Here is a 20,679-nt window from a genome sequence, read left to right as displayed (position 1 = left end):
AGCCTACGTGACTCTTAAGTCTTTGCTTCTCAAAGCCTGATCCTGAGACCCATCACATGAGCATCACCAGAGAGCTTGTAGTAATGACAGAACCTCAGGTCCCTACCACCCATTCTATCAATACATTAACAAAACCCCCAGGAGACCCGCATTGCACAGCAGAGCCTGAGAAGCCCTGCCCCGAGACTCAGAGCCAAGTCCGGGGAGGGGAGTGAGTTGGCTGGGTGGATTGTATGTTTAGTTTACAGCGGTTGTATACCTGTGGGTTTAAATTGTCCTTCACATAGCAAACTCCTTGGTACTGGAGAGCACCACTAAATTACAAGTAAGCAAATAGAGATTTATCTCTCCTGTTCGAAAAATGACAACTTTCCAGACACTGCTCATGTTTCCTTCTGCAAATATTTATCCAGTTACCCTTGCATTCAGGGGATTTGTGCTCACTCAGACGTTGTGAATTGGTATTTGTAGGCTTGGCCAAGCACCTGCTTGTGTGGCCGGCACAGGGTTTTCATAAATGTTTAATCCTTTGCAAGCATTTAAAAACCGAGAGATTTTCTTGTAAAAATGCAGACTTCTGGCTTCTCTTGAAAACTGGGCAGCCCCACTTTCCTGATGACACAACAGGCTGGCTCTGGGGGTCCCCCCCTGCAAGTGGGGGGCATGCTCACTGGTTCACCCAGCCCCACCCACTCCGCCAGCCCCCTGGACTGGAGGCACCAGAGCTGACCCTGCCTCCTGGAATGGCCATGTTTTAGTCACCTTCAAGGTCTCCGTTCAGAAGCAGCCCCCACAGGAGGAGAGAAGAGGGCAGGACTGGTGGTGAGGATGGATATATGGCTCAAGGCTTGCGATCCTCAGCCCTGGTGCAGGAGTTTATAAAGGCATCAGTGCCCCCAGAAAGTCTGACTTAACAGGTTTGGGCATCACCAGATTTAAAAATCTCCACAGGTGACTCTAATCTGGCTTGAGAACTACCAACTGAGCCCATCTATCAATGCATTACTTGCAAAAAAAAAAAAACGAAATATACCAAAGTGAGGAATAAAATATGCATACATACGTGTGTACATGGATACGTGGGCTTTCCAGGTTGCTCAAGTGGTAAGGAATCCGCCTGCAATGCAGGAAATGCAGGTTCCATCCCTGCGTCAGGAAGATCCCTTGGAGAAGGAAATAGCAATCTACTCCAGTATTCTTGCCTGGAGAATCCCATGGACAGAGGAGCCTGATAGGCTACACTCTGTGGGGTTGCAAAGAGTCAGACACGACTGAGCACACACACACACACAAATTGACAGAATTTACACTGAAGCCTCATTTCTCTGGACGCTGGTGATCCAAGATGTTTTGTCTAATGACCGACCATCTACTTTCCCATAGACAGAGAGTCGGCCAAGCAGATGAGTACTGTGAGCAAGATGGCTTTAAACTGCTTTATAGAAACTAGACTTTTTTTTTTTTAAGGATTTAAATTCAAATGCTGCCTTGAGCTAAATATAATTTACATTCCCGATTACAAAAACAAGAATTTGCAGGATACCAGCCAGCACTGTGAGTAGATCATCCCGGGCCCCTCTGACAATTGCTTTTACTGTAGAATTACTTTTACTGCCTTGTCTATTATCACATAGCCTAAAATTCTATTAGTACTTTAATTGCTTTAGAATAATGTTTATTACTGTTGGAATTCAGCTGTTCATGCCACAGAAGTGTCCATCTGAGGGACATTATTAGAGGATGACTTCCTGTAACGCCACAGCTTTAGTGGGACCCGTCCCCTCACCCCTACCCTGATCCCGCTCAGGTCCTCAGATTTGCAAGATTTGTGCTGCAGCGCTCTGGCAAGTGAAGTAAGTGCCTGCCGTTTCAGGCAGAGCCTCTTGATGAGGGAGTCTGACAATCACCAGAGTAATTCATGCGATGGCTTTATGCAAGAAATTTCATTATTTCTAATAGCTGATGGTGGTTTAATATTTTAATGTAATTATGCTTAATTATATATTGTAATAACGCATTGATAAGGGTTTGGACCTGGGTCTAAGTAAAATACAGCTTGTGGAAAATTTTCCTCCAGTTTTTTTTTTTTTAAAGAATTAAGTCCTGAAGTGAAACTGGATGCAAATCTGACAAGCAATCTCTTGCCAGAGAAAATATTGGCATAATATATTTGAATGGCCTAGTTTATCAGCTCCCTTGGCTAAATCCCCAAAGCATACACTGTTTGAAAATTATTTCGGAGCTGCTGTTCCTCACCCTTGCGCTAACCTACTTTGGGTCATTTCTGTTTTGTTTTAGGAGCTTTTACCAACTGGCCGTCTGCGTGGGGGAGACACATGTCATTTACTGTGATCATCATTAAAGTGGGGGAAGAGGGCTTGGAACTAACGGCAAGATAAGACTGGGGTCTCGCTGGTCTGTGCTGCCCACTGTGGCCGGACACTCCAGCTGGACACAGACAGCAAGAGCTGACATACAGCCCCCCAGTGTGGGGGCCGCGTGGACCCTTCCCCACATCGCCACCAAGGCATCTCCCTCACAAGGTGTGGGACCTGGAGCCTGACAGCCAGGCAGACTCGGGCCTCAGCAAAGTCCCCAGAAACAGAGGGGCCAGCCCGCCCACTCATGAAAGGAAAGGAAGGGAAGGGAAGGGAAGGGGAAGGTGGAAAACAGACTCCAAAAAGGAGCAGTGCCTCACATGCACACAGTACTGCCCCATCGAAGGAATCCAGTTCCCTTGAGAATCCTGCCTTGTTGCTGACTCACGCCATCTTCCAGGGGAGAAACCTGAGGCTCCGGAAGTGAGACGTGTGGACGCGGCACACACAGCGCGTGCCGGGGGCAGCATGTTGCCGAGTCCAGGGCTCTGTCTCCACGTCCCAGCAGCAGGGCCACACCCGCAGGCAGCTCCTCACAGGGGACGGTGCTCCCTGGCTCAGAACTGTTCATTCTCTTCTTAACAGAGTTTAACAGTGCCCATTTTGAAATCTTTCCTCAAGAGCACATTGTAAAGTTTAGAAAAAGGAAACAACAGAAAAAAAAGAAAAAAACCCTTGCCACCACCAGAGGAGAGAAGGGAGAGGAAACCTCCCAGCAGAGGCTCCCAGGGAAGGTTTATTAAAGGTCACCTCGTTCGTGACGGATGAGATGGTTGGATGGCATCACTGGCTCAGTGGACATGAATCTGAGCAAACTTCAGGAGATAGTGAAGGACAGGGAAGCCTGGCGTGCTGCAGTTCATGGAGCTGCAAAGAGTTGGACATGACTTAGTGATGGAATAACCACAACATCTATGAAGCTGCGGGAGAACAAAGACACATAAACCTCTTGGAGATGAGAAACAGCATAAGGTCTGTGGGAAAAGGGGTGGGGGGGGTGGGATTCTGGGGCTGGCTTTAATCCCACCTCTGCGCTTTGCTGGTTCTGGGACTGGGGACTGGGGCTGGGTCATTAGGTACCCACACATCTGGAACCCCAGCATCCCCTGGAGTGGGGCTCAGCCACATATCCTGTTAGCTGCACTGCTGGCGGGGCGGGGTCAGGGGGGTGTCCTGCAGGTGAAAGGTGTTCTTATTTCTGTGCCTTTACTGATTCAACGTCAGAACGCATACGAGCTCAATTCCTCAGTTGTGTTCAAGTCTTTGCAACCCCATGAACTGTAACCCACCAGGCTCCTCTGCCATGGGATTCTCCAGGCAAGAATACTGGCGTGGGTTGTTATGTCCTCCTTCAGGGACTCTTCCCCACCCAGGGATCAAACCGGTGTCTTATATCTCCTACATTGGCAGACAGACAGGTTCTTTACCACTAGCACCACCCAGCAGGCCCCTTCCATGGTCTGAACGGAGCAGGTGAAAGCCAGCTTCTCCTTCGGCCTCTCACTTTGTTCTCAGGGGCCCCAGCTGCCCCACCAACACCACTTCTGTGACTTGACTGCTCTCTCTGACCAGGTCATTCTTCCTCACCAGACCTAAACCAGGATGGCATGATCGCACCTGGGCTGCTTGCTGGCCCCACATACGGCGGGTACATTCAGAGTCACTCTGACACTGCGTTCTTCTCTGACCCTCAGCCACATCCATCCCCCAACCCTGACTGCAGAATCTGCCTCTTGACTTACTTAGGCTGTCTGCTGAAACACATCTGCAGTGCCCTCTCCTCGCCCCCTACAAGCCCCTTACTACAAACCTCCTCTCTCCTCTGTGTCCTTTACCCTGATCTCAGGTGCTCTAACCTTGACCCGTAGACGTCACACCTCAAGGCCCAACTCCTACCTCCCAGGCAGATGAGTAACTTCCTCTCTGTGGATTCTTCCTCAGCCTTCATTTCCACACCAGTCTTTGCCTGTGTGTTGGTAAGAGTCCTTGATTCCTTAAATGCCCATCAGTCCCTTCATAAGACTGTGTGATGTCAAGACCAAAGGCACAGAACGGGAGGCCAGACAGCCCAGCGGCAGGTCCTGACTCTGCCATTTTCTAGAAGGTTCTTGGGCGAGTTCCATTCCCTCTTTGTGCCTTAAAACAGTGCCTGGCACTTAGTGCTATGTGAGAGCTAGGCCTTGTGGGGTGGGGTCAGCTTGGGAGGCAAAGGGGAAGGGGACTGAATTGTAGCAGTTTTGAACAGGAAAAGCTGTGCGTTTTGCCTAGTATCGGATAGAACATTCTTTGCCTGCATTTCCCCTCCAGGGCTGTTTCAGGTCTGTCTTCACTGGATCTATCTCTGCATACCCCCACCTCCACCCCCACCCCGGCTGCCCTGTGCCGCCGGTCACATGACTGCCTTTGGTTCAGTCCATTATGTTTTTCCTTTTTGTCTTCCCTCGTCCACCCAGCTCTCTCATTAGAACTTGTGGGTAAGAGCTTTTTACTTACATTTTGGAGCAGTTTATAAATAGCCTGCTTAGTTTCAGCCAGCAGGTAAAAGCTTTTGTCAAATCATTCCTCCTCCCTGAATCACTGTTATCTGGGGCTCCCAGGAAGGAAAAGTTAAGAATTACATGTTTTTCTAATCATTAAGGAAGCACAACTTGTGGCCCAAGCAGCAGTGTTCCATTTCCCTACCTATAATTGACCGGTATGATTTGGACCGCTCATCAACACCTGTAACATTTTTTCTTCTGAGAAAAATTCTCCTAAAGACACTTAGATTATGACATAAGATTCAAGAAAACCAAAGTCCAAAAATAATTTAGAAACAAGGTTCAGATTCACTCCATGAAAATTACTTTAGCACATCACTTCTTCACCAAAAAAGAAATGAGAGCATAAGCAAAAAATAGCCAATGTTTGAAAGAATAACAAGGACAGATGAGGAATCGGGGTGGGAGGGGGGCTCCCCGGAATTCCCCACTCCTGTTCAAAGTCTGAAGTGGAATGGCATTTCCCCCATATAGTTATGCGGGGGATATCTGGCGTTGTTACAATTATATAATTAAATACATTAAACATTTTCTCAGGGCTTCACCAGTAGTTCAGTGGTAAAGAATCCACTTGCGATTCAGGAGACTCAGGTTTGATGCCTGGGTCAGGAAGATCCCCTGAAGGAGGGCATGGCAACCCACTCCAGTATTCTTGCCTGAAGAATCCCATGGACAGAGGAGCCTCGGATCACAAAGAGTCGGACCTGAGTTAGCAACTAAACCACAGAAACTTCCTTCCCTAACTCATTAACATTGATCCTGTAACTGAAAAATCCATCAGCCTCAGTCCTTCAGACATAACTTCATTCTCGTGACTCCCACAGGATCTTGAGTGGAAGGCAGCCTTTCCAAAAAAATCATAGATCCTGATCGCAGTAACTTTCAACAGAGGTGAAAAGCAGGGTTTTGTGTATAAGTGTCATTTACTTGAGAAAGGGACTTCCCTGGTCATCACAGGGTCCCCTTTACATCAGAAATGAGGCTCCATTTACAACAGACTGTCTCCCTGCTGTAAGAGCGACTCAGGGCTCCCTGAACAGAGACCCACCAGTGTTTACTATTTCCGTGCCCACGCTGAAGTAGTGACCCAAGGAAATTGCCATCTCTCTGCTGAGGTGATGAAGCCCTGGCACATGTCCTCAGGTGCCCATTGTTACTGGAATGTCTGATATGGGGGCTTCCCAGGTGGCACTAGTGGTAAAGAAACCACCTGCCAATGTAGGAGACATAAGAGAGGCAGGTTCGATCCCTGGGTCGGGAAGATCCCCTGGAGGAGGGCATGGCAACCCACTCCAGTATTCTTGCCTGGAAAATCCCATGGACAGAGGAGCCTGGCAGTCTACAGTCCATGGAATTGCAAAGAATCAGACATGACTGAAGCAACCTAGCATGCATGCACTAATATGGTAGGTTTGGAATACTTGCTTAGAAGTTACCTGGACATAGTTCCTTAGTAGGTATTTTTACTAATACTTATAAAATATGTAATCTTTAAATTGTGTATCTTATAATCATATAAATGGGAAACAATAGTCAATTAAGTAATTCCAGGAAAAATCATGCCATCTCTTATCCCACCACATAGGCATGTCAGAGCTTCCATCCAATCTCTTGTAATCTTGGAAATTAGGTAGACTGTCATTTGTGAAAGATACTGTGAATGTGTAAAAATTAGCACCTAGGTCAAAATGTGAGAGTGTGAAAATGTTGGTTGCTCAGTCGTGTCTGACTTTCTGTGACACTATATAGCCCACCAGGCTCCTCTGTCCGTGGGATTCTCCAGTCAAGGATACTGGAGTGGATTGCCATGTCCTCCTTCAGGGAATCTTCCAGACCCAGGGATCGAACCTGTGCCTCATTTTGTCTCCTGCATTGGCCGGTGGGTTCTTTACCACTAGCACCACCTGAGCTCTGCTCAACCTTCAGGAAATCCAGCCGCCACCATCCCCAGACAAACAGATTCATTTAGTGGGGACGCAGAGTTGAGAGCACAATGTGCTCAAGTGTGCGGCACCACGCTGGCCCCCTCCCTGCCTTGAGTGGTGACCTCAAGGCCATCCCACCACTTGAACTGCGTCCCCATCCTCTGGGTGGGAGCCGTGGGCAGCAGCGGACGGAGGAGTCTAGGGCTGTTCAGCAGAGCTGCCAACCACACCTTGGGTTCATTTCCAAGTGGCTGCTCAGCACCCAAGGCAATCTGCTTCCCAAATGAACGTGTGGAAAATTTCCTTTTTGGGAGCCCTTTTCCTTTTTTGGTGGGGGTTTTTTGTTTTGCTTTTTTTTTTTTTTTTTGCATTTCAGAGGACTTCAGGAATGTGATCACTGCCACTGGACATCTTTGTTACTCCAAAACATGAGACTCACTCCTGGTGTCTTTTCAGAATCCTGACATCTTGGAAACCACACGTGATTGGTTCATCCAGGGCATGGGTTTGAGACATATGTGATGTGTTTTTTAAGCCCGTGGCATTTCAGCGAAAGCAACCAGCTGATGGATATGGCAGTTCTTTTCCAGAATAAAGCCGGGCTTTGGCTCAGGTCTTAATCCCTAAGAGCACAGAGCTTTTAACTCCTGGCTTCCCAGGAGCAATTCCGCATGTCCGGAACTGCAGACCTCTGCTCTGTGATGCTTCCTCCCTGGCTTTCCAGGGCTTGTTTCGTATACACTTCTGTCCAACCTGATGACTTCATTAAGGAACATTCGCACTTGTAAACCTACTGGCTTTGCAAAGAAGATGTGAAGTTTTAGCCTTACACACTGCTGGCGGAACGACTCAGAGACGATAACCTATTTACATACTAAAAAGGTCAGTGTCGGACAGTTAGCATCTAGAAATGAATTTGCCGCTGCCGGCAACTGGAGCAGAAGAATTTGGGAGAAGGGCACAATTTTGCTGTCTGTCTCTCCGTGTAGAGAGCACGTGGGAGTAAAGATGCAGGATGTCTGTGCCCGGTGGTCAGGGAGAGATGGGCAGGTGGATCACTAACCAGTAGGTGACTGTGAGCATGTAGAATGCATGTAATGAGCATGTAGAATGTCACCTACTAACAACTGTAATTGATTTGAGGTGGAAATATATGCATGATAGGGTTTTCCCAGCGACTTGGTGGTAAAGACTCTGCCTGCAGTGCAGGAGCCGAAGGAGACCTGGGTTTGATCCCTGGGTCGAGAAGATTCCCTTGGAGGAGGACATGGCAACCCACTCCAGTATTCTTGCCTGGAGAATCCCCTGGACAGAGGACCTGGCAGGCTACAGTCCATAGTGAAGACACGAAAGAATCAGACACAACTGAACGACTGAGCACTGCTTCCTGACCCTGTCTACTACATTAGTAAAGGCAGACCTTGAGAGGGCTAAAGACAGTTCCTTTTGTGGTCTTCCCTTTCAGAGCCTTTTAAAATATCAACAGCTTTACTTGGCTAATTCGTGTTGAAAGAATCTTAAAAGATGTCGCTATAAAGTCCAGAGTTTTCTCTGGAATCTCTGTAGTGATTTTGTCCTTGCCTGTTTGTATATTAAAAGCAAAATAATGAGGGAATTAAGATCTGTGTGTGCTAAGTCGCTGCAGTCCTGTTGGACTCTTTGCAACCCCATGGATTATAGCCTGCCAGGCTCCTCTGTCCATGGGATTCTCCAGGCAAGAATACTGGAGTGGCTTGCCATGTCCTACCTCCAGGGGATCTTCCCCACCCAGGGATCAAGCTCACGTCTGTCTCCTACATTGGCAGGTGGGTTCTTTACCACTAGCACCACATGGGAAGCCCATTGACATCCATCAGTTCAGTTCAGTTCAGTTGCTCAGTCGTGTCCGACTCTTTGCGACCCCATGAACCGCAGCACGCCAGGCCTCCCTGTCCATCACCAACTCCCGGCGTCTACCTAAACCCATGCCCATCGAGTCAGTGATGCCATCCAGCCATCTCATCCTCTGCCATCCCCTTCTCCTCCTGCCCCCAATCCCTCCCAGCATCAGGGTTTTTTCCAATGAGTCAACTCTTCACATGAGGTGGCCAAAGTACTGGAGTTTCAGCTTCAGCATCAGTCCTTCCAATGAATACCCAGGACTGATCTCCTTTAGGATGGACTGGTTGGATCTCCTTGCAGTCCAAGGGACTCTCAAGAGTCTTCTCCAACACCATAGTTCACAAGCATCAATTTTTTAGCGCTCAGCTTTCTTCACAGTCCAACTCTCACATCCATACATGACCATTGGAAACATAGCTCCATCTAAATGTCTGGATATAATAGAAGAATAAAGTCCCTTTTGAAGGTGGAAAAGGCTGTTCAGAAAGGCTGGGGAGGAGCGTGGGCAGAAGTAGACTCTGACTCCTTGGTGAGAGTGGCCGGCACCCTTGTAGCCTTAGGGCCAAGGCCACTCAGAGCTCTGGTCCTGAGGGAGCACCCCATAAGGAGGGCCTGGCTGGGGCTCCGCTCTCGGCAGCCTCTTCCCTGAGTCCCCCGAGGTCGTCGTGCCTGCAGGGACTCACAGGAGCAGCTGGCACCCAGGTGTCCCCGTGGGATCCTGAGCTGCATCCCACATCTGATGCACCCCCCACCGGGGGACCCTGGGAACCAGACATGGACCTGGGCCCATGGTGAGGAAGGCGGCGGCTTCCAGGAAGGGAGCGGGCTTTGTGTGCTGCGCATCCAGGTGGCTGGTGTGCGGTCCACTTAGGGCTGCATCCAGCGAGGTTCTGCACCTTCCCTGCCTCTGACTAAGGGAGAGAGGCCAGTGCAGGGACAGGCCAGCTCCTCCTTGCCATCAGCGGGTCACAGAGATTATTTGAACCCGCTTAGCAAATGGCCAGTCTCGGCCTTCACAACGTCTGTTTCTCAACACCGTGGTTTTGAAACAGGGCAGCGGTGTGGCTGTGTTGGCGAGGGTGATGCCTGGGCGGTGATGCCGTCTTTCCAGGGTTCCACCGGGTCAGCCTTCGGCAGGGAGGGGCCACGAGAATGCCCCCAGAGCCGCCTCCCCTCACCCCCTTACCTCTCTTGCAGGGCATTCAGCCACACAGATGCCCCAGGCCCTGCTCCAGCCCGTCTCCACGTCGTCCTTGTCGGCCCAGCCTTTCCGGGACCCTCCACTGGGCCAGCTTGGCTGACATGCAGGCCTGCAAGGTGGCCGGATGGGCACTGGAGGAGGTTGAGAGGCTGCTCGGGGCGGGGGTGGGGGACCTGCCTGCGGTCATGTTTCTGCTAGTTGCGGAGTCCCCATGTCAAATTGCAGGTCCACACTTGAGCGAGAAGCAGACCCTGACCTGAGGAAGCTCATGAAGCCCCTGGGTGGGCCCTGCATGCCCCCCGCCCCAAGCCTTCTCCAGTGCCGGCTCCACTACCTGCCCCCCAGGGCGGTGGTGATCACTTCAGCCCCACACCACAGGTTTCCTGTGAGGAAACACGTACCATGTGAGCCCCCAGGCATGTGCCCTGGCAGCCCCTGGTGAGTCCCCCATGCACTGTGCCCGAGGGGGTCCCTCTGCGCGCCCCACCCTCAGGCCCCAGGCCCCCTGTTCTTGCTCCAGGTAGCTCCCTGCTGCCCTGTGTCCACCCACAGCCACAGGTGAGCAGGTCAGCCTCAGGTTTATTAGTAAACTAGGTCACCACGTGACGCTGGACAGAGGGGAGAATGGATTCAGTTCAGTTCAGTTGCTCAGTGGTGTCCGACTCTTTGCAACCCCATGGACTGCAGCGCACCAGGCTTTCCTGTCCATCACCAACTCCTGGAGCTTACTCAAACTCATGTCCATCACATCGGTGATGCCATCAAACCATCTCATCCTCTGTCATCCCCTTCTCCTCCTGCCTTCAATCTTTCCCAGCATCAGGGTCTTTGCAAATGAGTCAGTTCTTCGCATCAGGTGGCCAAAGTATTGGAGTTTCAGCTTCAGTATCAGTCCTTCAATGAATATTCAGGACTGATTTCCTTTAGGATGGACTGGTTGGATCTCCTTGTATTCCAAGGAAACATTTCATGCAAAGATGGGCACAATAAAGGACAGAAATGGTATGTGCATAAGAGAAGCAGAAGATATAAGAAGAGGTGGCAAGAATACACAGAAATATACAAAAAGATCTTCATGACCCAGATAACCATGCTGGTATGATCACTCACCTAGAGCCAGGCATCCTGGAATGTGAAGTCAAGTGGGCATTAGGAAGCATCATTATATGGCTGATTCATGTCAATGTATGGCAAAACCCACTACAATATTGTAAAGTAATTAGCCTCCAACTAATAAAAAAATAAATGAAAAAATAAAAAAAAGGAAGCATCACTATGAACAAAGCTAGTGGAGGTGATAGAATTCCAGTTGAGCTATTTCAAATCCTAAAAGATGATGCTGTGAAAGTGCTGCACTCAATATGCCAGCAAATTTGGAAAATGGATTAGATTTTAATATAAACGTGTCCATCAGCATTGTCGATGCTCACTCAACTGACTCTGAACCCTGCGAGGTGAGCAGACACCTCACTCCACTCCCTGGGCTTGTATCCCAGAGCCTCTCACTGAGCCCAGCACTGAGCAGAAGTCCCAGTAAGCATTTGTTGAGTGAATGTTGAATGACAAGGGCATTTGAGCTGGATTTTGAAACAAAAGTGGGCTATGTCCAAGCAGAGAAAAGAAGGGACGCCATGTGCGGGAGGAAAATCAGAAGTAGGGGTGACACCAATGATAGTGAATAGTATTGACGCAATCAGGAGGCATGTATGCTTATTTGCCCATTTTACAGACAGGGAAGTTGAGGCACCAGAGACTGAGCAACCTCTTAAGGTCACACAGTCAGAGCCACAACCTGAGTTGACGTCTCACCCCCAAGCACATTGCCCCCTGGGCTTCAGGAAGGTGGGCCTGGGGTGGGGAAAGGGCCAGGCCTGGACCGAGCATGCAGGCCAGCCAGGCGGTACCCATGTCTTAGGCCAAAAGTCGTATTGTGAAGCTGGTGCTTCAAGGAGGTGCAAACAGCAAAGACCCTCTAGGAGGTGAGCGTGAGAAGGGGCTGGGCTGGGCTCGGCGGGTGGAGCCGCAGCACAGGAAGTAGACGGGACACAGGATGAAAAGGTGAGACGATCCAGGCTGATTCCTTTTAAAGCCTCGGCTATGCGGCCTGGCACTTAATTAGGCTAATGATGTGTCAGCGACGCGGCCCACATGCTTCATCGGGAAGAACGGGAAAGCAGTGGCGCCGTCAAAAAATGGAACTTTGGGGACAGGATCCAGTCTGGGGGCTGGAGGATAAGATGATGAATTTATTGTGGGACCTTCTGAGTTCAGGTCCCCGCAGGGGACACCAGGGGCAGAAATACCAGATGGGGCCTCACCAGGCACAACCCCCAGAGAGCATGGCCAAGAATGGGGTCCATGATCAGGAAGCATAGGAAGCAGGGCAGGCAAAGGCCGGCAGTGAGTGTCCAGGTCACAGGGTTCCCGCTGGGCCTGTGGGACTGGGCTGCAGAGGATTTGGGAAAACTCTGTGTGTGTGTGTGTGTGTGAGTCGCTCAGTCATGTCCGACTCTTTGTGACCCCAAGGTCTGTCCATGGAATTCTCTAGGCAAGGATACTGGAGTGGGTTGCCATATGCGTGTATTTTTTTCCCTTAAAAGGAGGGCCACAGCTTTTGTTAACTTCTTGAGGGTGGGAGGAGCATTACCCCAGAGCAGGAATCACTCTTATGGAATATCGGAATGTTTAGAATTTAGAATTCTAGTTTCAGAACATTAGAGTTTCTTTAGGAAGTTTGTGTTTGTCGGGGGTTGGGGGCGGCGAGGAGGGGGTTCTGATCTGACAAGTTTCAAGTCTGACACTGAACAAAGTGGAGTTTGGGGGGTGATTAAAGGAAAGTAGCTGGCCCAGCACAAGTCTCCCCAGCACGTCTCAGAAGGGAGGTGGTGAGGGAGGACCAAAGATGCCATGGAAAATGATCAGGAAGCCACAGTCACAGTTCTGAGCTCTCTGTAATGGGTACACACGGGATCCCAGCCTTTCATTGCTGAGAGAGGTCTTGTACATTTTCTAGATTAAAGATATAGCAGGTATTGGAAAGGCTTCTGTGACTATGGCCGCCCGTAGGGAGGCATCTCAGAGACAACAGCCCGCGATATTCCCTAACATTGACATACCTTTGACTTGATAACTACCATTAGATGCCCCTGAGGACAAGGACCACATCCTAAATATCCCTCTGAATTCTCACATTCTGTAGCACATTTTTCTGGCACCAAAATTGGTCCCCAAGAAGAGTCTTTGGAGGTTTAAAATGTGGGTGTTGTGATGGTTCTGTCTGTATAGTTGAAAACGAGGAGGCTCCCTAGGGTGCATCTTGATCTCATCCACTGAGGCCCAGTGTCTGTTCTGTGTGCATGCATGCTCAGACGCTCAGTCGTGTCCGACTCTGCGACCCCATGGACCGTAGCTCACCGGACTCCTCTGTCCATGAAATTTTCCAGGCCAGTATACTCGAGTGGGTTGTCACACCCTCCTCCAGGGAATCTTCCCAACCCAAGGATCGAACCTGCATCTCCAGCATTGGCAGGTGGACTCTTTACCACTGAGCTGCCTGGGATGCCCGAGTCTTCATTAAGAGTGGCGAGTGAGGGAGTGAGGACTTGAGCTGAGCGGGCTGAGGGGAGCACTATTCCTTTGCTCTTTGTTCCCATGGGGCAGAGACTGGAGCAGGGCTCAGTGGCTGGGAGGATGGGGAGACTTTAGGCAGGTTGTTGTCTCTGGCAGGAGATGCAGTACAGGATAGTCCCTCGTTTGCTTTCCTGGCTAAAAGGATACCTCCACTCCAAGCTCTGTTACCTGCCTGGGCCTTTGGCACCTCGCCCGGAGGTGGGGGCTGGCTTTGAACTCCTTTCCTGTTTCTCTGGCTCTTTCTGCCAGAGCAGATTCTTTCAGAGGACAGGCAGGCCATGAAGTCAATGCAGTGGTTCTAAACAGAGAGACGAGACCAGATAACAGCACATCATCCTGTCGCAGAGGTTACTGTTCTGTGAAACCTTCGTTAGGAACATGTGGGTGAGGACACACGCAAGGGGTAGTCCCTGGGGAGAGCGTTTCTTACTCTGGTCTATAGATGGGTGCGAGCATTTAAGAGTAGGGGCTAAATTAGTCTTGTATCTTTTCACATCTTTATAGCAAGTGTGTTGCCAGAGCAGGTGTGAGACAGATGTGCAAGCACGTGGGTGAATTAGGGGAATTTTCAGCAGCCCCTCCTGCCAGGTGTCCGTGGGCACAGGCAGGCGGATGTGACGTGTACACTCATCACAGGGTGCCACTCGGGGCTGCCCGGTGTCTATGAGGTCACTTTTATTTCTTACATTCAAAAACACGCAAATCGCCCCAGCCTCATCCAAGGGCTCCCTACATGTCCATTAGCTCTGAAAGATGGTGGTCACTTCCACACAATCTTTGCACAGGAGGGAGTGTTGAGAAAAAGTCAGGATGGTGCTGCCTAAGCAGAGCAGCCTTATACAGTCAGGCCATGAAAAAGGGCAACTAACCAACTCCATTGTTGACAAAAGAGACCTAGGCTGGAGACACAGTCCCCAGTGGACCTGGAGCCAGGACAATCAGGCGCACGGCGGCGCTGGCTCAGCAAGATGGGAACACGGACATCAGAGAGATTTAAGGGAGCAGCAGCCCCACTGAAGGAAATGGGCCTGCTGGTCTGCACGAGGTTGCCTGGGAGGGAAGTCAGGTGGGACAGAGGGCCCAGCTCAGAGCCTGCACAATATCATCTCTCTTAGTCTTTCCAAACTGCTGCGTCATCCTCGGAGCTCACTGACTCAGTGTCCTTCCAAAGCAAAACCGGGGTGTCTGCTGTGTGATGCCACACCCCTGAGAACTCGGGGAACCAGGTATGCTGCCCCCGTCAAGACCAAGGTCAAGGTCAGCCACCCTGGGCTACAACAGGGCTGCCATCACCTCGGGAAAGCAGCCGCATCCACACAGCGGTCCTGGGCAGAGACAAAGGACAGGACAACAGCCTCCTTCTCTGTGGACTTGGCGCCATCTGACCAGTTCTCTGCGCTGACCTCAACATGAAGACGGAGACACGTGCCAAAGGGAAGCATGAAAAGGAAACCTTCCGATGCTGCCCTGTGGCCCAGTGAAGTTCACCTAGTGTACGCTGAGAAGATCTGTAGCAAATGGGCTTTCTCCCGAAGCTTAACATAGAATGAATTTCTCAGGGGGAGGAAATCCTGACTAGCAATATTGAGTGATGATGCCAAACGATGATCCAGGCCTTTGGATATTTTAAATTCTAGTCAGAAAAGTCTGCCTCATTAGATTTCGTTGAACTTGTTCTTTACTTTGGAAAAAGGTAGGTTGAGAGGAATCAGAATCTCTGTCCAGAAAGACAGAGAATTTCAGACCCAAGGAAGACAGAAAGGAGAGTGTGAGGCTGTGCGGGCTGGACCACCTGCCCGCAGTGTGGCTCCGTTTACCCTCCAGTTTAGCACATTATTTATCCCCATTTAAAAACCCAATCTACCTCTGACATGGACAGTGATTTCTTGGCTCACAGTACTAAGAAGAGGGAATGTGATCCTTTTTTAAAAATTTGTATTTGTTTGTCCAGAAGAGGACATTTTAACCTCTGAAAACCATCTAAGCAATACTTCAGCTCTTTTTGGAGAACAGTAGTTGCCGGAGCGTGTGTTTACAAGAGACCATCTCTGGAGCATGTCCCTGAGCCTGGGCCGAGGGCCCAGGGACCCTGGTGCTGGCGTGGCTTCCCCAGGCAGCCAGGGATTGAGACACAACCAGGGCGTGTCTTAGCTAATTCCTGGTCCCACTTTTCTATGTGAATTTCCCTACTGTGACCCCAGCCCTCACCTGGCACAGAGCCCTCCCAGGAGAGTCCTCATTCCTTGCCACGGCTCTTACCCACTGACATCGGCAACACCTGGACTCATTTCTCGTTGTCACAGTTGTGTGTGTTGGGGGTGTTCCTGGCACTTAGCAGGAAGAAAGCAGGGATGTCACTGAACATCCTGCAGTTGGCAAGGGCAGCCCCACAGCAGGAAGGATCAGCCCAGCGTGGAGTAACGCTGGGGTAGGAAGACTGTCCTTGAGCATTGTCCCTGTGGTCAGCATCCTCTAATTCGGCCCCACCCCCAGCCCATGGGCAGAGCCTCAGGATTCACCCCCAGCATCTCCTGCCTCCAGCTCTGGGCTCAGCCCCAGTGGAGCATCCAGCCCCTAGAACTCTCTGAAGGGGAGAGGCTGCAGGCTGCCCCCCAGAGACACCCAGGTCTCCTCCTCCCAGGCGTCCTCTCACCCTGGGTCCCTGGCCCTGACTGCACATTAGGGCAGTGTCAACCTGGGAGTCCAATCCGTGTGCAACTCTCGGGCAGATCCAGCACCGCTGATTTGGAATCTGCAGCATGAGCCTGGCCTGAGATGGTATTTAAAGCTCTCCAAGTGCTTCCGCAAGCTCCAGGAGTTGGAGATGGACAGGGAGGCCTGGTGTGCTGCAGTCCATGGGGTCGGAAAGAGTCAGACATGACTGAGTGACTGAACTGACTGACTGGGCTTCAGCTTCCTCATCATTTTCCTGGGAATTCCCTCAGCAGAGAGTTCCCAAGTCCCTGATGCTGGCCAGGCCCCAGGGGAGGCCCTGGGGGCTCAGGTGAGAGAGAGGGGTCTGGAAAGGGCAGGCGGGCAGTCCTCAGCTCCTGACTGTCCCTTCATTACTGCTGTGTGCGGTCACTGCCCCTTGCCCTCCTGACCCTGCAGGTCAGGTGATAGAAGGTTCTAGAATGCCAGGGCCCCACCAAGACAGAGGCTGCCAATGCACCATGGTGACTGTCACCCTCCGTAAGTCGGCCTAGAACAAAAGGCCAGAAAAGACAGCAGGAGCCGGTGTCATTTCCGAGCTGGCGTGTACTAATGTGGCTGGATGGTTACTGTTTAAACCCCCAGCGTGTGAGGGATGTAAAGAGTGTTTTACTCAAACATTGAAGGACTACAACCCAAGGTGTTATTTCCAGTGAGTGTTTTGAATCAGGCTTTTCACGTCACGCCGCGGGTGGCTGAGTTTGTGGCGTCTCTGCTGGGCGGTGAGGAGCGTGCCAAGTGCTTCAGGAGGGACGTAGGAAACAGGAAAATTATATGTATCCAGTCCAAACTCAGGGAGTGCTCTGCTTCCGTTTACTTAAGTGTAAATAAGAGCGGTTTGGGGGGTGGGGGGGGGGCGAGAGGAGGAGGTGTAGGCAGGAGGGGGTCCCAAGGCAGCCTCTGTCTGGGCTGCTGACATGAGCTGTGATTTGTGACTTGTAACTGGAGCTGGTGGCCTCAGCTCTGCAGTCCCTCGAGGAAGGGACAGTTGGAACACGTCACTCCCTGGGGTGCACCTGAGCCCCTGTACTGTGACTACCCTGGGGTCAGGGGGGACCTGCAATGGACCTGCACCCAGGAAAGGGGATATACTTTTCTGCTCCAAAGTGGAAGAAGGGCCGTCCCATCTGTCCTGGCCCTGCCCCTGCTCAGACGGTCACAGAAGCCGCATGTTCTGTCTACAGGGCTTCCCCTTCCAGACCCAGAGGGCAGGGCAGTCTGCCGATGGGTGAGCTGGGGCCTCGTGAGCAACGGTTCATCCCGTACCAGTCTGATCACTGAGCCTCTGCCATTGGTCTAGAACTCTTGAGAAAACCATGCTCATGGACAGGGTGCAGCTCACACTCCCAGTTTCTGGCTTCAGGGCACGTGTAGGGCAGGGGAGGTGCTCTCTGAGTTGTGGGTCCCCGGCCCCTCTGAGCCTGCCAGGCCCTCAGTATGCAAGGAGCTGGTCTGGAGCTGCTGATGGGAACCTGGTGAGGGGAACCCCTACCCCCCAGCCCAGCCTCACATGAACGATGTCCTCTGTGTCTGCCACATCCAGGACCCCCTTGTCCACAGTCTCCTTGAGGTCCGGCTGCTCCAGTGTGGCTGTTAAGACCTGCAGAGTCACCACGAGCAGCTTGCCTCACTTCTCTCCTCCCAACTCTGGAAACACGGACTGATGTGAGAGGACCTGCAAGGGTTACGGTTAGTGTGTCTACAGCAGCTGGCCCAGGCTTGTCCCAGGGCAGGGGCTCCATGATGGGCAGCCATGCGGAGCAGAGCGGCCCCTGCTGGAGGTCAGCAACCTGCCGGCAGCCACAGTGTTGGCCCCCTGTGACCTGCGGCAGGTTGTGAGGGTCACTTCAATCAGGTCTGACTCTTTGTGACCCTGTGGACTGTAGCCCACCAGGCTCCTCTGTCCATGGGATTCTCCAGGCTAGAATACTGGAGTGGGTTGCCATGCCCTCCTCCAGGGGATCTTCCTGACCCAGGGATCGAACCCATGTCTCTTATGTCTTCTGCATTGGCAAGCAGATTCTTTACCATCTGAGCCACCTGCAATGGACCTGCATCATTTTCCTGGGAATTCCCTCAGCAGAGAGTTCCCAAGTCCCTGTTGCTGGCCAGGCCCCAGGGGAGGCCCTGGGGGCTCAGGTGAGAGAGAGGGGTCTGGAAAGGGCAGGCGGGCAGTCCTCAGCTCCTGACTGTCCCTTCATTACTGCTGTGTGCGGTCATTGCCCCCTGCCCTCCTGACCCTGCAGGTCAGGTGATAGAAGGTTCTAGAATGCCAGGGCCCCACCAAGACAGAGGCTGCCAATGCACCATGGCGACTGTCACCCTCCGTAAGTTGGCCTAGAACAAAAGGCCAGAAAAGACAGCAGGAGCCGGTGTCATTTCCGAGCTGGCGTGTACTAATGTGGCTGGATGGTTACTGTTTAAACCCCCAGCGTGTGAGGGATGTAAAGTGTGTTTACACACTTTACTTTACTTCCCCTCCAGGGAAGCCCATGGAGGCTTTTAAAATGAACACCCCATCTGGGGTCCCCAGGGATCTCGCCTTCCTCAGGGGGACACTGTCACGGGGGTTGTGCTGTGAACCAAAAGGGTTAGAGCCACAGGGCTGGGTTCCTGGATGGGTGTTACTCCAGCAAACTCCATTCTGTCTTCTTGGTTCTGGACCCAGGACTCCTCCTGGGCCCGCCCATGTGAATAGGTGGTGTGGCTATGGGCCTGTCCACGTCCCTGAGACTCGAACTCTGAAACCATCCTGGGGCTTCTAGAAGTTGGAAACAACCTGCACGGTGGCTACTGGCCATCACATAACCTCAGGATAGCCAAGATATTCCAGACCACGACACGTTTACAAAGTTAATAAATAACACATTCATTTTGAATGTACTTCTGCTGATAATGGTGTTTGTCACAGAAAGCATTTTAAGTAAGGTTAAAGGAGAAAACACAAACCAAACATCTGGCCAAAGGTCACTTCACATTTGCTGTAAAGACTTCAAATATTTCAACTCCATGTGTGTTTACAGAGATCACACACATTTAATTTTACAAATGAAAACAAATCTTTCTAGGTCATCAGCTCATGTTCCCTTGCTTCACAACCCACGAAAAGTGTCCCAAGTCATGACCTATTTCATTGAGACGTGAATTTTGGTGACTGCCGGTCTCCATCCTCGGTGACACCCTCATTTCTTTCCTTCTGCTGTTCCTGGCATGTCCAGTTGTTTGCAGTATTTCACTGCTATAAATAAAACCAGCACATCCTCACCGCTTATCATTTTCATGAGCGTTCTTGGAGATTCACTTGGTATATGAGAGTGGGTTATTGTTAAGGCCCTTGATACAAATTCAGTCCAAAAATTTAAAAATGTAACAGTAGAAATTTAGCCTACTTCGTGTACGTTGAGTTCACATTTAACAGAATGAACAGCTTTTAATGTAACTTAGCTTCAGGGTTCTGGGGAGAACTTACTGTCGAGAGCAGTTGGACTAAGATGCTGCTGTGCTCCGTGGTCCCCCGAGCTCTGGGAACCCATGGGGTCCGGGTCGCAGCTCAGCACCCAGGGGCTCCTGGCAGTGGGGGGTTCAGTGGGGCGCAAACAGACCGGAGGAGCAGGCTGTGTTTGTTTGTGCGCATTTGTTTACTGACAGCACATCGATGGCAGAGTCTTCCTGCTGCTGACACAGACGGACACTGCCCAGGTGATGAAGATCGAGCTGGGTCCAGCCCTGAAGGTTTACAACTCCATCCTCATGTTCAGGCGCTCCCAGGACCTCGCCGGGGAGGATGCCGTCTCAGGCCAGGAGGCCATGGGGGGACGCTGTACCTGAGGGACCATGGCCACCAACATGCCTTATTCTCTCAACAGGAACCTCAGCCACAGAAACTTGATTTCCGTGTCCCCATGGTCATGCCCAAGTATGAAGGGGACCTTGTAAAGCGGCCGTGGCTTTTACATTTGGAAGATTTGATGGCTGATCCAGCGCCAGCGATGGAAAACCCCCCAGGCCCAGCAGGATCCTGACCGTCACCACTGCGGCTCTGATGCATGGCAGGAATAGATCCAAGAAGCCCACGGGATGCATCTTTATCCTTGTCCCTTGCTGTCCAAGAAGCAGCTTCTCATTTTGCAAGGAAGAAACTCTCTAGGGTGGGATATGAGGAACACGGTTTTCAGACACACACTGTTAATGTTCTCGCCAGCACAGTGTCTGAGCTTGGTTGTGACTTGCCCTCTGGGTGCAAGGAGTCTGAGAGGCAGAGGCCTGGTGCTTTAATGACTTCATGTGAGATGTGTGCGCTTTACTCAGCAAAGTGCGGCTCTTTAGAAAAACAAATTAGTAATAAGCACATGTTTTCATGATCCATTAATTTCATCTAGGTTCCACGAACCATTTCTCAGCTGTGCCGCCGG

The 20,679-nt window shown here is 51.2% G+C and overlaps 1 protein-coding gene across 1 annotated transcript in view; it reads left to right on the top strand.

The window, feature by feature from the left end:
• The window catches only part of L3MBTL4 (L3MBTL histone methyl-lysine binding protein 4), a 234,929-nt gene extending 214,834 nt beyond the window's left edge, over positions 1-20,095 (top strand). The window contains 6 exon segments of the mRNA XM_061130916.1: positions 9,362-9,515; positions 9,922-10,041; positions 10,151-10,329; positions 10,446-10,483; positions 16,938-17,021; positions 19,916-20,095. Coding sequence (XP_060986899.1) covers positions 9,362-9,515; positions 9,922-10,041; positions 10,151-10,329; positions 10,446-10,483; positions 16,938-17,021; positions 19,916-20,095 — 755 coding nt within the window.
• Positions 20,096-20,679: the final 584 nt, after the last annotated feature.

The sequence above is a fragment of the Dama dama genome, chromosome 27, assembly GCF_033118175.1.
Source record: "Dama dama isolate Ldn47 chromosome 27, ASM3311817v1, whole genome shotgun sequence".
NCBI classification, from domain to species: domain Eukaryota; kingdom Metazoa; phylum Chordata; class Mammalia; order Artiodactyla; family Cervidae; genus Dama; species Dama dama.
Note: the sequence above shows the minus strand (reverse complement) of the source record. Positions and strands in the feature narration are given on the sequence as shown.